The sequence below is a fragment of the Malus sylvestris genome, chromosome 13 (genome assembly GCF_916048215.2).
Source record: "Malus sylvestris chromosome 13, drMalSylv7.2, whole genome shotgun sequence".
NCBI classification, from domain to species: domain Eukaryota; kingdom Viridiplantae; phylum Streptophyta; class Magnoliopsida; order Rosales; family Rosaceae; genus Malus; species Malus sylvestris.
In genome coordinates, this window is record NC_062272.1 from 40,748,434 (window position 1) to 40,765,398 (window position 16,965).

At 39.3% G+C, this 16,965-nt stretch overlaps 2 protein-coding genes across 2 annotated transcripts; one reads left to right on the plus strand and one right to left on the minus strand.

Annotated features, from left to right (window-relative positions):
- Positions 1-2,905: 2,905 nt before the first annotated feature.
- On the minus strand, positions 2,906-5,249 carry LOC126595486 (uncharacterized). The gene is made up of 3 exons (XM_050261763.1): positions 5,232-5,249; positions 3,585-3,684; positions 2,906-3,294 (listed from the first exon to the last, which is right to left on the minus strand). Exons 1-3 carry the CDS (start codon positions 5,247-5,249, stop codon positions 2,906-2,908), a joined length of 507 nt encoding a protein of 168 aa, XP_050117720.1.
- On the plus strand, positions 5,189-8,665 carry LOC126597529 (chalcone synthase). Its single transcript, XM_050264325.1, has 2 exons — positions 5,189-5,492; positions 7,433-8,665. The coding sequence occupies exons 1-2, from the start codon at positions 5,315-5,317 to the stop codon at positions 8,422-8,424; spliced, it is 1,170 nt and encodes a 389-aa protein (XP_050120282.1). The 5' UTR covers positions 5,189-5,314; the 3' UTR covers positions 8,425-8,665.
- Positions 8,666-16,965: the final 8,300 nt, after the last annotated feature.

A 16,965-nucleotide genomic window follows, 5' to 3' on the forward strand; every position in this document is an offset into this window, starting at 1 on the left:
ATGGTTGTAAGCCTATGCCATCACCTCAGAGTAAGTCTTCCAAGTGTTGGCATTGATTATGTACTTGAAGAACAATCACGTAGGCATGCCGTGAAGGCTTTGAGGGCAGTTTTGTCGTCTACCTCGACACAACGAGAATACTCATGGCTGAAGCGGCCAGCATACATACGTAATGACTCGTCTGGCTTTTGGCGAATGGTGTACAAGTCATCCGCAGAGTGCAAGCGATCAGTCTGGAAAATGTGTTGAGAAACAAATAGTTTCCTCAATTCCTCAAATGAGTCTACTGTCTCAGGTGGAAGATGGCAATACCAGTTTAGAGCTCCGTCAGAAAGGGTGGAGGGGAAGAGAAGACATCGCTTTTCGTCGGTGTGCATCCGGTATGCCATGGTGGACTCAAAAAGGTTAAGGTGTTCAATCGGGTCCTCATTTCCTGTATAAAGTTGCAAGCCAAGCTTCTGCTTTTTCTTTGCTTGGAGGGGGTGTCAAAGATCCTCCTTGTAAGAGGGCTAGGCCTAGGTTGGTTCCAATCAGGTATCTCAGCTTGTCGTTCGGCCTTCAACTTGTTTACTTCCTTAAGAAGTTGTAGGACAAGAGGATCCTGAGTGGAGTTATGTACCACTGGAGCTTTCTTTGGTAAATCTTCATCTCCTCTTTGAAGTAGGAAGGTTTGATCAAGAGCATGTGATTTTTCCCTGGACTCGCTGTACTGACTTCCAAGGTATGTCTGTCAGAACATCTCTGAGTCCCCTATACCTTGGTGTTTCTCTAGGACTTGTTGCCCCTTCCCCAAATTGGTAGCCGATCTGGGACATGGGAGGGGACCGAGTCTTTTAAAGACCCTTGGGTCATTGATCTTCAAGCTTACCTAGATGGGATTGTCTCGACGTTGCTTTAGGAAGTCTCGACAGTCACGAAAGACGGCTTTCGATCCCTTCACTCCTTTTGTAAGGAGGTGCCTTCCTCCACTCCTCCTGCTTTGGGTCGAAGCAACTGGGTTGAGAGAAGTCTCATGCTGGTCGCCATTTTGATGAGTAGCTCACTCCTCAACAGGAATACCCATGTCAAGGGCAAAGGACCCTCCGTGTTAGGGGGCACCCAGTTGATGGTTGACTTCCACAGGGGTGATGAGCTCGTGTGTTTTAGTATATCTAGCCTCGTAGAGCATCTCAAAGACCTTCTCATACTGCTCTTGGAGGATCTCATTCTTCATTGCTATCTTGTTGTTTTGAGCCTCCAGCTCATCGACTTTAGCCTGAAGAACAAACTTCTTTTGTTCCTTCTTTCATTGTTTCGCACCAGGTGCAAGAGGGGTGTCATTCTGTGTGTTGTGGCTTCCTTCGCTCCCTATTTTGGAAAGGGAGGCCTGGTCAAAAGAGAGTGTACGAATGGTGGAAACCACCGTGACAAAGATGAAGAGAGTGGGAATAGGTGTCATTCCCACTAACGGCGCCAAATGTTGATGCATAAAATCAGTGAGGACTTTGGTACAACAGAAAGTGTTAAGTTTGTGACCATCGCTAGATTGCTCCGGTCACTAATGTGGATAAGTATGTAAATGGATAGAGATAGGGAAGCAAGCACAAGATGTATGTGGTTCACCTAGATTGGCTACGTCCATGGAGTAGACGAGTTCTCATTAATTGTGAAGGGTTTACACAAGTACATAGGTTCAAGCTCTCCTTTTGTGAGTACTAGTGAATGATTTAGTACAAATTACATTAGCAAATATTGTGAGAAAATGATCTCTATTTATAGAAAAGAGTTTCTAGTTTCATTCTAACATTGACACGTGTCATGTTGTGATTGGTTTCTGATATTGACACATGTCGTGTTGTGATTGGCTTTTGATGTTGACATATGTCGCGCTGTGATTGGCCTCCTGGTTGGAGGGAAACTCTTCTGGGTCCTTGACGGTATCACGTTGATCGGTGCTCAGTAGTTTCGGGATTGGTCAAGTATGGTAGAAACAAGTTCCATTTTCGGTTTTGAAAGGTGGCCAAGTCTTTTAAGCCAAAGGTGAGATGACTGCTGAGGTTTTGTGGTGTTCTTTTCAACATTGAAAACCATGTTTTCCACACTTAGTTTGAACTGAAACATGCCATAACATATAGCACTAGTGCCAATGTGAGAAGAATTGTAAAAAATGTTGAAGCCAATTTTATTCAATATAAAATAATAACCTAGCAAAACAAGTTTTGAAACCGAAACTAATCTCCTTCTCATGGAAGGTACATAAGCAACATTTTCCAAATCCAAATAAAAACCAAATTCTATTTCAAGTCTAAAAGTCCCTAAGGCTTTGACTTCAACCCTTCTTCCATTGCCCACCAAGACCTTTACTTCATCTTTGTTTGGTGTTCACTTTGTTGTGAAGTCCTGCAATGAAGTCGTAACATGAATAAAAGAGTCAGAGTCAAGCCACCATGCATTACTAGGTTTGTTAACTAAATTAGACTCAAAACAAAGAAAATATTTTTACCTTTCTTCATTTCTTGCTTGGCAAGCCAAGCTTTGTATTTTGGACAATTTGTCTTCAAGTGGCCTGCCTTTTTGCAGAAAAAACATTTGAAAAAAAACTTGGTTTGTTAGGTTTCAAAAACTTTCTTAAATGAGGGAGAACTTCTGGTAGCATCTTTTCTGACAATATCATGGTTGCCATGCTTGGGGTTTTGATTGTAGCTTTGAACATAATTCACAGATTTAACCCTCTCTTTGTCAGCCATCTCTTTCATAATTCTAATTTCCTCACCCACTTAGCTTGTAATGCATTATATGAGACTTTTAACTGAGTGTAACTTTCAAGTAGAGAATTCATAACGACATGAACCAAAAAGGTTTTAGAAATTGGTACCTCAAGCATCTTCAATTTTCCAGCAATGTCCGCTACTTTGAGAATATATTCTCAAACACTTTCCACTCCATCATACCTAATAGTGGTGAGAGAATTCATCAAGTTACCTATCTCGGTCTTCTCGAACTCCTTGTATTTTTCTTCATTGGATTTCATAAGATCCTTGGCTTTGGATGCTTCTAGGAAACCCCCATGCACAACATTAGTCATGGTCCTTCTGGTAGTCATGAGATAGATTCTGTTTGCTTTATGCCATTTCTCATGCTTCGACCTTTGACTGGTTGTGCATCCTTCATTGGGTAGCAATGGTTCATCACTCCTTAGTGCCAAATCCATGTCCCTCACCCCAAGAACAATCTCGAGGTCTTGCTTCCACTTCTTATAATTCATTCTAGTAAGTGGCTCAATGGTATTGAGGTTCATGGAGCTTGGATTAACACCTTTAAAAACCACAATATGCAAAGAGATTAAACTTTAGTCCCATATCCATTTATCACAATTTCAACATTTTTGAATGCTGAAATTTGTGAACCATTTTCTTTATCACGACGCCATTGCTTTTCCATGAATATACCTATCTTGAAGCATGGATGCATGCCTTTGTGACTTGGAACCCAACAGTGGACATTCTGGGGTTAAACAAAGCATTGTGCCACTTCGAGTTTGAGATATAAACAACGGCTAATCTTTAGATGATTAGTGTTTATATTTCAAAATTTAGCGCAAGTACCGATGGCCAAGTTTTTGAAGACATGCATATGAACACAAACAGCTTTAGTTGATATATGCTCGATGCATGAATTCCCAGATAACTTGTCATGATCCAGAATCTGCAGTCAAAGAAAATTGTTTCGTCATAGGGTTAAATCGTATGTGAAAGCTCCGATACAAATGTCAGATTAGATTAATTCATAACCGATTACTAAACCCAAATAACCACTAACCTTATGAAACCATGTTGACTAGAGCACAATATAGGTGTCTTCTGCAATTCATCAATCTCAAAATGCAATGTCTCAGTACAATAGGGCGTGAGGCTTTTATTGTGTATCAATTAAGAGTGCAGGGACCCCATATTTATACCTTATGCAATGGTGTGTCAATTAGGTGACCTCCCATAACATTAGTCCTAATTGAACTCAACCTTATCATGCAATCCCTAAGTATCCATATTAGGATTGTTGAGTTACATTCCTTATCGTACACACACCTTTTGGTAGCTTACAAACAAAGTCATCTCCAACTCTATTATCTCACACCTTAGTTACACGTATTAACAAGTGTGCAGTTCTTATGAGTCTTCCACCCCCTCCCTCCTATATCATGGGCACATGAGGCTTTGGTCGTTGATCAAATGTGTTAATTGTTTTGTAGGTACAAATTTGTCAAGACTAATGACAACAAATTTTTGCTACCAGATAGAGTTGTTGGCAAAAATGATAAGTAATTTATGGAGTTTAGCAAACAGAATAAACTAGCTAGTGCATGTCCTGTCCGGTCTCAAATTCAATGAGATCGATATATATAGTCCAAGAATTATCGTTTATATATGCAAATGCCCTCCAACCCATGCATACTCGGATTATGATCATAATCTTGTAAAAATTTGCTCTTAGCTAGCGAGCAAACGAGGGCGAGCTAATTATATATACTCATCCATCCAGTTTGGTTAGATGATGGTCCAGTTTGGAGGTACGAGGTAATTTTTTTCTATCTCATCACATCTACGTATAGTTATGTTTGGATGAGTAATTTGTCAGTACTAAGAAATGTCAACTAAATATAGCTAACGAATAGAGTTTTAATGTGATCTTCAGGATTTAATTTTTTGTAACCATAAATATTTTTATCCTTCTAATTTGAGTTATCTAACTAATTAATTATTGTGTGTCACTCTGCCCACCACGTACGCTACCACCCCAAAATTGTTATTACGTCAATTTCCCACTTCCAAATTATTGGTGACACTCTTTTTTAAAAACGAATTGTATCCGTCCGATAGAAAAACAACACGAGAGAAAAATACAATCCGTCGGTTTTGAGTTTCCAGCATACATGCACCACCCATTTATCACCGCCCTCCGTTGAAGGTACAAAAAATTAAATTTCAAAGCAAAGATGTGAATTTTTTCCTGCCCTTTGTCTGGTAGGTAAGACGAGAGAACGGACACATTCCAAATCATGCAGAAGTTTGTAGGCAATGCACACCACACAAAATGCACGTGCCAGCAAGCCCCCTACCCCTAAGGTGGTTGAGGGTTACTAAAAATGAACTGGTCAGGCACGTGATCCTCAACTACCCTCTCCTCTTTTACGTGTTATATAAATATAACTTCTCTTAACATTTTGTCACACCCTTCCCTGATATCTTACTTACCATTGCAATTTGCAACATCTGTAACTCCTCACCACAACTAGCTCCTTAGTCTCTCCTTGATCTTTCTTGACGACCCGATAAAAATGGTGACTGTCGAGGAAGTTCGCAAGGCTCAACGGGCTGAGGGTCCGGCCACAGTATTCGCCATTGGGACAGCAACTCCTCCCAATTGTGTGGACCAAGCCACATACCCCGACTATTACTTTCGTATCACCAACAGTGAGCACAAGGCTGAGCTCAAAGAAAAATTCCAGCGCATGTGTATGTACCATATTTTTTTTGTTCTTATTTCTCTTTGAATAATTATTTGATTTGTTCATCGTTTACCATTTGTTGTTTAATTCCAGAAAATGGGATGCCACGCATGAATTTTACATATCTGCTATATATGCTTTCGCTATGTATTTTTGGAAGGTGTTTGATAAACATTCTCTCTTTATCTTGCATAGGATATAGTTTAACGTTTATTCATGATATCATCGTATTTGTAAATAATGAAGAACTACGAATATAGCCACGCAGAAAAAAAATTGAAACTAATGCTCATGGCTTTTCTCTCACTGTAAACTACTATCCAAAGAGGGGGCAACTGTGTTAATATAAACACAAAACACTGTCCTGATATAAAAAAAAGGGAGACTTTGGATGCGGTCCCTAGTTATGAACAATCTTTGACTGAAACTTTGTTGGTTTTCAATTTTTGATCCAAGTCCCTAAAATTAATTGATAATTTATTTCTATGTACGTTACTATATTTTTTAAATTAAAAATTAAAATTTATAGTTGTTTATATTAATGATATTTTAAATAAAAAACATAATTTGTGGGATTAAAAATATTAAAATATAAATATACTATTGTGTGTGTGTGTGTAAACATGGGTACATTCATAAAAAATAACCAAAAAATTATTGTATCAAAACATGGGTACATTCTTCAAAATGGGCACATTTAGCAAAAATAAAAATGGGTACAAATAAATAAAAAAATATGGGTACAATACAAATAAAACTTTAAAAAATATGGGCACAAAAAGAAATTAATATATGGGTACAAATTAAAATTGAAAGGAAAATTGGTACAAATTAAAAAAGGGTTGCAAATTAAAAATGGGTACAAACTAAAAATAAAAATTTATGATAAAAAATTTAGCCATAAATATAAATATACTAATTGTAACATTTTTAATATTAAATGAATATATTTATAAATAAAAAATATTTTATTATTGAAATAATTAATGATATTATTAATACAAAGGACCTTGATCAAAAATTGAAAAGTAATAAGGTTTTAATCAATAGAGTAGTAAAAATAAGGATGAAAACCTAATTACTCCTAAAAAAAAAGTACAAAACACAATACATGAATTTTCGTAAACAGAATTTTTTTACAATATTTTGAAAGCAAATGTTTTTTTTTTCTTCCTTAGAAAACTTAATATTTGTGATCGCAGTTGGCTTAAATTTTAAATTTTATTGTTATTAGATGAAGTACCACACACTAGGTGTGTGTAAATATAAAAAATTTAAAAAGTAAAAACAATATATGAAAGAGAGAAGTTTGTGAGAAATGTGAAAGAGAGAGGGTGAGAGAAAACGTGGAAGATGTTTAAATTTTTTATTTTTTTTAAATAAAAAATTAGAGATATGTTATAATGACATGTGGGTGAATAAAGAAAAAAAAAGTAAATTTTGGTTTGGGCAAATTTACATTAATGCCCACGATTTTATTTTGTAATATAAGATCAAATTGTCTTTTAATTCTATTTTAATTGACAATTATTTTATTAATAAGTAGTTTAAATATTGTGTTCTTTGGTAGTTCTTTCTTTAATTATTTATTTTTCAAAAGGTATGCTTATATTATTGTTCATTAAACTTTAATGAAATTAATAGTATTTTCTGGTGAAATTAGAAGTAGCACGAAGAACCTAGTAACTCGAAAAGGAAACCACCAATTAAAAAGGGCCAAACTCCATGATGTCTTGCAAAAAAGAAATATTTTTGCTCACCACCTTATTTATCACTACTTGACGGTGGTGAGCAAAAATGCAATCCTACACAAAAGAACTTACCAGGAAACAATATTTTTATTTATTTTCCACGCATTAAAATAAAACTAAAAAGTCAAGAAAATTGGATCTTGATTATTTTTTTCTTTTCAAACAGTGAATCTTGAATAATATGTTAAATTTTCAGGTGACAAATCTATGATCAAGAAGCGTTACATGTACTTGACTGAGGAAATTCTAAAGGAGAATCCAAGTGTGTGCGAGTACATGGCACCATCACTTGATGCTCGGCAGGACATGGTGGTTGTTGAAGTCCCAAGGCTTGGCAAAGAGGCTGCCACCAAGGCCATCAAGGAATGGGGACAGCCCAAGTCCAAAATCACCCACTTGGTCTTTTGCACCACCAGCGGTGTCGACATGCCCGGCGCTGACTACCAGCTCACCAAGCTATTGGGCCTCCGCCCCTCTGTTAAGCGCCTCATGATGTACCAACAAGGCTGTTTCGCTGGAGGCACGGTTCTCCGTTTGGCCAAGGACTTGGCCGAAAACAACAAGGGTGCACGTGTTCTTGTTGTGTGCTCTGAGATCACCGCGGTCACCTTCCGTGGGCCTAGTGACACCCACCTTGACAGTCTTGTGGGTCAAGCCTTGTTTGGCGACGGTGCAGCGGCCGTCATCATTGGTGCCGACCCAGTGCCCGAAGTCGAGAAGCCCTTGTTTGAATTGGTCTCGGCGGCACAAACCATTCTCGCTGACAGTGATGGGGCTATCGACGGACATCTCCGTGAAGTAGGGCTTACGTTTCACCTTTTGAAGGACGTTCCCGGGCTTATTTCAAAGAACATCGAAAAGAGCCTTAACGAGGCCTTCAAGCCTATAGGCATTTCGGACTGGAACTCACTCTTCTGGATTGCACACCCAGGTGGCCCTGCTATTCTGGACCAAGTAGAGGCCAAGTTGGCGTTGAAGCCGGAGAAATTAGAAGCGACAAGGCAAGTGTTGTCAGATTACGGCAACATGTCGAGTGCGTGTGTCTTGTTTATTTTGGACGAGGTGAGGAGGAAGTCAGCTGAGAAAGGACTGGAGACAACTGGAGAAGGACTGGAATGGGGTGTGCTGTTTGGATTTGGGCCTGGCCTCACGGTGGAGACCGTCGTGCTTCACAGCGTGGCTGCTTGAAGACACCAGTATCAATGTCGATTTATTTATCTGCTTCTAGTTCGTATATGTATTGTTTCCACCTTTTTCTGGTCAGTTTTTGGTTTTCGTATATTCTTTTAGTTTGAAAAGTGCGTGGGAGCCATGGGTAAACTTTGTTGCAAGGGCTGCGTTTACTATAACATTGATGGAAGAAAAAAAAAGGCCCTGGTTGGGGAATGTAACGAGTTACATATTGATGAATAATGCCATAATTTTCCAACTTTCAAGCGTTTCAAGTGACAAATATATTATCTATGGTAGCTACTCTTTGATATTTGATGTACTAATATCGCTTAGCTGCTTCTCCATTTCGTGAGAATTTGTTTATATTAACGTAGATCCTTTTCCGACCTAGTTTCACTATTATTATTTTGAAAGAAGACTCTTTAATTGGGGTTGGATGGAAGACTAGTTGATTAGTAACTGGGTCACTATTGAATGAGAAACTTTTTGGTACGTGACAGACTACCTCTTCCAAGTGATCAACTTTCTAGTGGTCGACTCTAGTGGTTAGCTTTTTAGTGGCCAACTCTTTAGTGGTCAACTCTGTACTGTGCGTCGAACTTCTATTTTCCAAATGAAAGTAGATCTTCAGAATATCAAGGCGGCAGATTCTATGACTCACTATTTGCTACAATTAAGGAAGCAAGGGACTATTTTTGTGACGCGCCCAACTCGGGGTCAGTAAAAAAATCGAATCTGAAAGATGAACTAAAAATTAAAAATAAACAAAAAGAATAGAAACTGAAACGAGGTGAGAAATAAATTCCATTTATACAAATAATCAAGAATTTTTTATAAGGCTAAAATAATTAAACACCACTTTTAGCCTCACATATTTAATTCAATTTCATTCCACTTACCCTCTTGATTGTCTAATTCATAAACCTGCATAACCAATGAGGGGTGAGCTTCAAAAGCTTATTAGGGACATAACCTTACCATAGTAAATTGACAATACTAAATTAAATATCATGACATCATAAAATCAAGTATGAAATCATTATCAGTAACAATGCATGAATGCAATGCAACTTGACGTCATTTACCCAACCCATTAATTTCTATAATAATAAGCAGACTTGTATGTCTAATACAATGCTTTTTACCTCTGCAATGGTGATTTGGTTGCTCAATTATACAAATTAACCTTGTAATTTAATCATCCCAATTTTTCCTTTTATTAATCTCCTTGCTTAACTCTTTGTAGCCAATCCCAAGTTACCTTATTAGGAAACTGGGTTGTGCAAGTGTCATTCTGTTAGTGGCACCCACTAATTAACAAGTTGTTAGCTGTGATATTTGGTTTGTTAATTAGTGATGTCAACTTAAGGAGATATTTTAGCTATATAGCTGGAAATGTATTGGATTGTAAAAGTTAGTTGTGAATAAGAAAGTTCTGTTGTTAATATCACTTGCATGACTCTAAGGTTGAATGCTTGGGTTTTATGTCACACCATAGACCTGGGATCCATGGAAAATTCAACCCCACGTCCAGGCGCAAGTAAAAATAAAAATAAAACGAAAAACAAATTTCTCTTTATAAAAATAACTCCAAAAAATCTTTACAAGGTGTACAAAATAAATTAAAATCCTTAAATGTCTCCTCAATCACAACCTCAGCTCGTCTAGTACTTGTCTTGCCAAATAACTCATCTAAAAAATATAAAGATGATGGATGAGCAACAACCACTGCCACCTAGTGAGTAGAATATGTAATATGTCAGTCAAGTGATGCCGTTTTACACATGCTAGAAAATATGAGAATAATATCAAAGCTTAGCCACCTAATTTCATATCACATCATCCATTTACATGTTCATTATATCCTTCATAAATTGTAACTCACCATGTGACCCCTAATGGCCTTCCTGCCTTAATGTCCCCTTGTACAGTTTACATTTATCCCTTGAACTAATGTAACACCAAAGTTCTCATATTCCATGAACATCTCAAGTAATTTCACATATAATATATATCACATCGTAAAATATTTACACAAAATCCAACATGTTTGACTTAAAATAGATAGATATTTGGAAATAGCTCAAAACTTTCACATCCTGGCCCGGGGCGAACCACTTCCCGGGCACGCTCCACCACCGTAGCACGATATTGTTCGCTTTGGGCCCCGACCATGCCCTTACGGTTTTGTTTCTGAGAACTCACGAGCAACTTCCCAGGAGGTCACCCATCTTGGGATTGCTCTGGCCCCCTTCTCGCTTAACTTCAGAGTTCCTACGGAACCCGAAGCCAGTGAGCTCCCGAAAGGCCTCGTGCTAGGTAGGGATGGGAATATACATATAAGGATCACTCCCCTGGGTGATGTGGGATCTTACCTCAATTATCAGAACCTTAGCAAGACAACTAAGGTCATCTCCAACCAAAGGAGGGCTAGAGGGGTCCTTTTAGCTCTATAGCCCTCCAAGAAATTAATATTTTAAAAAACAATGACAAGCCATATTTCTTACCTTCTCCAACCAAGGGGCCAAAGGGTCATAGGCCAAACATAGCCCTGTGACAAAAAACCATCTCCAACCGAGGGGGCCAAAGGGCCATAGACCAAATATAATTTATTATTTAAATTTAAAGACTACAACAACTTAAATTTAAAAACTACAACTTAAATTTAAAGTCTATAATCATAATCATCATCATCCGCCATTGTAGGATTATAGTCGGATGTAAACAACTCCCGTCGGGTCATAATTTCCCTATTTTTCCTATCAAAATAGGCCTTACTCATTGGAGTGTAATCCGAAGTGTTCCTTTACATGTTCCTATCATCCATCTCTTCTTGAATTTGTTTTGCCCATTCTTCGTGCCTACGGTTCCTTTCTTCTGCGGCAAAGGTATTTTGCTCTGCCATTAATTGCAATGAGGATGCCATTTCCTGTTGAAAGGCGTAATCATCCTTTGCCTTACCTTTTTCCTTCAATTTTTGGGCCTTGTTTCATCCCATAGCCCTAGGTATGGAACCTTCACCCGAAGACGGATTTTCTACCCATATTTCTTGAATGGTAGGAGATCCATGTTCATCCCCAACTGCATTTGTGGATGCATTTCCGAACACCAGCATAGGAGCAACTCTTTCTTGAGGTGGATCTCCAAATAACATCCACCCTTTACAAATTTCCCAACAACTGTGATGATTAAAGGGTTTCGAGTTGTCCTCCATATACAGTTCCTCCGCTTGGCGTACCTAGAAAATATAATTCCAAAAATTAAGGGAAATTAATTTACGAAATTAAATGTAATATATTTAAATATTTAAAATAATTTGTGAAAGCACTTACTTTGTCGTTGTAATTGGCCCCGCTTTCATGTCTGTTTTCGGCCTTTAACACCGCTTGATGACATTTATTCAAACTTGGATGAAGATGTTTTTTTTCCTTCTTGAAGAACAACTTTCGTGGCTTCGGGAATTCAATGGAGTGGTGCCTTCGAATAACTCATAGTACTTTTTGGACATGCGAGTCCAAGCACCTTCACTTATTTAAGAACTCCCCTAACACTACCTTCCGAGACCCATCTACAAGCCCTGCAAAGAGCTTCATCTTCTTTTCGGGTCCAAGCTCTACTTTTCATTGCAAATGAAGCCATTTGAAAATTGTTGAAAAAATTGAAGGAAAAATTATTGGAAGAGGTAAGAGAATAGAATGTGAAGAACTGAAATAAAATGGAGTAAGATAGTATGGAATGGTGAAAATTATGTGAGAAATAGTGTAGGAATGGCTTGGGTATTTATAGGAAAAAAATGAGAATTTTTTAATATTATTTTTTTTAATTTGTTCAGGAAAAAAAAAAATTCAAATCCATCGATCACCTGGCGTCAGCTAGCCGTTGCTAGCTGGCATCATACTGACGCCAGGTAGCCGTTGGATTAAAAAAAAGGGCCAGCCTGGGGCTAGCTGGTTGGCCTGATTTGGTGTGTTTGGCCCGATGAGGTCCATGAGCCCTTTGGCCTATCCCTCGGTTAGAGATGGTTTTCGTGTCATTTCGGGCTATTTTTAGCCCTATGATCCTCTGGTCGGATCGGTTGGAGATGACCTAAATACCCATCCCCAAGTATCAAATCCTAGCTAACTCCTTATATTTCTCTCTCCCTCTCTCTCTCTCTCTCTCTCTCTCTCTCTCGGTTGTGACCTTTGCTCGGTTGCTCCGGTTACCTAGTGATGATGATGTGTAAGGATATAAAGATAGGGAAGCAAACACAAGATGTACATGGTTCTGTAAACACGGAAATTCCTGAAACAAACGAGACAACAACACGTGTACAAAATAATATTTTGTATTGATGATTTTAGGGTTACAATCTCTCTCAAATTTGATCCTCTGATTCGATCTCCGTAAGGTGTTGATTTGTGGACGTGCGATTTATCCAAGGGCCATCGAGGCTTGATCTTGGATTAACGGTTGAAAGTTTTCTTCAAGGGCTGTTGGGGCCTAATCTTGAACGTTGAGGGAAGTTTCTTCAAGGGCATTTGGGCTTGATCTTAAAGGTTGATGGATGAACGAATCTTCAAGGCTTTTAGGCTTGATCTTGAAGAACTGTTGATGAACGGATCTTCAAGGGCCTTTGGGGCTTGATCTTGATGAACAGTTGATGAATGGATCTTCAAGGGCTTTTGGGCTTTATCTTGAAGAACGGTTGGATATGTGGATTTGTTGATGTTGTTGATCCAAAGGGCCGTTGGGGCTTGATCTTAGGATGAACGAATGATGAACGATGAACGCTTTCTTCAAGGGCTGTCGGGGCTTGATCTTGAATTGGTGGAAGTTCCTTCAAAGGGCCGTTGGGGCTTGATCTTAAAGGTTGGGTTGACGAAGAACGAAGAGAGCTTTCTTGATCCTTCGGGATTTGCTTGGGAGCTTTGGAGTTTCAAAGCTTCAAGGTTTTGGTGTGAGGTGAATTGGTTATGAATTGGTTTCTTTTTTTCTAAATGAATGAAATGGCTTATATTTATAGAATTTTCCAAAGCCTAATTTTGAATATATTATTTAGGTGAAATAAATCGTTTCTGCTAGGTGTTGACACGTGTCCTGTTTGATGACTTTTCTGATGATTCTCGATTTTTCGTCGAGTCACTTGCTATGTGTAAAATTTATGTGACACGTGAACGTTGAAATTTTAATTATTGATCACCATTTATTTCACCGAAATTTCGATGTCTCCAAATGCCCCCACTTCAAGGCGCGCCGTATACATGTGCTTGTCACGTGTAGAAGATGCGTTTTGAAGTCCCTTAATGTAAATGTTGATCCAAGGGCCGTTGAGGGTTGATCTTGAATTGGGCTGGAGATTTCTTCAAGGACCGTTGAGGCCTGATCTTGAATTAGGCCGTTGGGGCTTGATCTTGAAGGTTGAAATTGGACCACAAGGAGCTTCATGTGGTAGATGATCCTTGGCTTTGGTAGTGGATGAGTCGGCACGTATTTTATTGCACTTGTTGACTTTCCACAGCTTTGATCTTGAACTGGGTTGGAGGATTTTCTGGATTCCTCCAGAGTTTGACTTTCCACAGCTTATTCTTGAACTGGGTTTGATTCAAAGGTGGTGGACACTTGATCTTGAATCGGACTTGTGATTTCCTCAAGGGTCGTCGAGGCTTGATCTTGAATTTGGCTGGAAGCTTCTTCAAGGGCCGTTGAGGCTTGATTCTTGAAGGTTGACTCAAACATATGGCAAGCAGGCACAATGTGAAGGTGACGACTTGTTACTTTGTTCAATCTTTCTAATTCATACCTGAGCAGTTTGGTCAACGGTATGATTGTGAACACGAAAAATTCCTGAAACGAAAGAGACAAGAACAACGTGCACAAACAAATATTTGTATTTGATGATTTTGGGTTACAATCTCTCTCTATTTTGATCCTCGGATTCAATCTCCGTAAGGTGTTGATTTGTGGATGTTTCGTTGATCCAAGGGCCGTCGAGGCTTGATTTTGGATGAATTGTTGGAAGTTTCTTCAAGGGCCGTGGGCTTGATCTTTGAAGGTGGATTTGAACGAATCTTCAAGGAGTCGTTGGGGCTTGATCTTGAGGATGAGTGTTTCTTCAAGGGCCGTTGAGGCTTGATCTTGAATAATGGGGATGAGCGGATCTTCAAGGGCTTTTGGGCTTGATCTTGAAGAACAGTGATGAACGGATCTTCAAGGGCTTTTGGGCTTGATCTTGAAGAATGGTGGCTTGTTGATCCAAGGGCCGTTGGGGCTTGATCTTGGAAGAACGATGAACAAAGAACGAAGAACACTTTCTTCAAGGGCCGTTGGGGCTTGATCTTGAATTGGTGGATGATTTTTGATCCAAAGGGCCGTTGGGGCTTGATCTTAGAAGAACGATGAACGAAGAACGAAGAACACTTTCTTCGAGGGCCGTTGGGGCTTGATCTTAGGATGAAAGATGAACGAAGAACGAAGAACACTTTCTTCAAGGGCCGTCGGGGCTTGATCTTGAATTGGTGGATGATTGTTGATCCAAAGGGCCGTTGGGGCTTGATCTTAGGATGAACGATGAACGAAGAACGAAGAGAGCTTTCTTAATTCTTCGGGAACCTGGATGCTTGAGAGCTTCGGAGTTTCAGAGCTTCAGAGCTTCAAAAATTTTGCCTAATGATTTTGGTCCCCTTGAAATGAATGAAATTGGCTTCTATTTATAGAATTTTCTAAGGCCTAATTTTAAATATAATATTCCAGATGAAATAAGTCGTTTCTGCCAGGTGTTGACAAGTGTCCTGTTTGATGGCTTTTCCGATGATCCTCGATTTTTTGTTTAGACACACGCTACGTGTAAAATTTATGTAATACATGAGCGTTGAAACTTTGATTTATCGGTCAACATTTATTTACCAAAATTTCGATGTCTACAAATGCCCCCACTTCAAGGCGCGTTGTATACATGTGCTTGTCACGTGTAGGAGATGCGTTTTGAAGTCCCTTAATGTAGATGTTGATCCAAGGGATGTCGAGGCTTGATCTTTAATTGGGCTGGAGATTTCTTCAAGGGCCGTTGAGGCTTGATCTTGAATTGGGCTTAAGATTTCTTCAAAGGCCGTTGAGGCTTGTTCTTGAACTTTGTTTGAAATTTCTTCAAGGGCCGTCGAGGCTTGATCTTGAAGGTTGAAATTGGACCACAAGGAGCTTCATGTGGTAGATGATCTTTGGCTTTGGTAGTGGATGAATCGGCACGTATTTGTTTTTGCGCTTTGTTGACTTTCCACAGCTTTGATCTTGAACTGGGTTGGAGGATTTTCTGGATTCCTCCAATTGTTGATTTTCCACAGCTTATTCTTGAACTGGATTTGATTTAAATATGGTGGATGCTTGATCTTGAATCGGACTTGTGATTTCCTCAAGAGCCGTCAAGGCTTGATTTTGAACTTTGGTTGGAAGCTTTTTCAAGGGCCGTTAAGGCTTGATTCTTGAAGGTTGACTCGAACACATGGCAAGCAGGCACGAGGTGAAGGTGACGACTTGTTGCTTTGTTCAATCTTTCTAATTCACACCTGAGCAGTTTGGTCAACGGTATGATCTTCAAGATTGATGGGCTCTTCTTCCAGTTGGTGACTTGATCTTTAAGGATTTGATTCAAGGGTGGTGAATCGGCATGTTCAGCCCACAACGCCTAGCGGGTCGACCCAAGAATTTGAGGGTCAAAACGAGTCCTTCACCCAGAGTGATTGCAACCCTGATGATACGAGATACTTTTGATTTCGAAGAAGTAGCGGATGAATCGGCACGTGCTTTGTTGTGCTTGTCTCCACATGCTTCAATGTATCATTTTCCCTTGCCTTATATGTTCTTCTGGCAGATGTGGTATCTTCTTTGGAAGCATAAGATGTTGAGATAATGGGTACTTCGAGAGCAGTGCTAGGTAAGCAATCAGGGAAAGGTTCTAAGCAGTCGGGTCCAGATCGGAAGATTGATACTAAGTGCTGGCTGATTGCTTTCTTTCTCCTTGTCCCGCAGGTAAGAACAAGGACAAAGAAAAGGACAGGAAAAAAGCATGATATGAAATACTCTTGCTTTCGAAGAAGTGGTGGCGATTTGACAGCGTTGCACAGCGAGGCTTTGCTCTTCGGTGATGGTGCCGTCAATATGTTGTTAAAGCTTCTCGAGCTCTTGGATTCAACTCAGACCCCTTATTCTCTCTAATTTTTCAACTCGGACTCATTCTGCTGAGTTGATTGTGCATGCCGCATTTCCTTATTTGTTCTCCAAGCAGATGTGGTAGCTTCTTGAGTTCCTCAACTTAGACTCCTTCTGCTGAGTTAACTGTGCAGGCTGCATTTTTCTCTGCTTGTTTCTTCTGCACGTTGTCTCCACATGCTGCAAGGTATCATTTTCACTTGCCTTATCTATTCTCCAGGAAAATGTGGCATCCGAGTTTGAGTGGAGGTTTCGGCATATTGTTTTCTTTATCCTTGTCTTTGTAGGTAAGAACAAGGACAAAGGAAAGGACATAGAGAAAGCATGATATGAGATACTCTTGCTTTCTACCCTGGTGATATGAGATACTTT

Bases quoted from the DNA above. Each gene is read 5' to 3' on its own strand.
- LOC126597529 (XM_050264325.1), top strand. From the start codon at position 5,315: ATGGTGACTGTCGAGGAAGTTCGCAAGGCTCAACGGGCTGAGGGTCCG. The intron at 5,493-7,432 runs GTATGTACCATA...TTAAATTTTCAG, and splicing joins AGAAAAATTCCAGCGCATGT to GTGACAAATCTATGATCAAG.
- LOC126595486 (XM_050261763.1), bottom strand. The intron at 3,295-3,584 runs GTACTTGCGCTA...TGGTTTTTAAAG, and splicing joins CTTCAAAAACTTGGCCATCG to GTGTTAATCCAAGCTCCATG.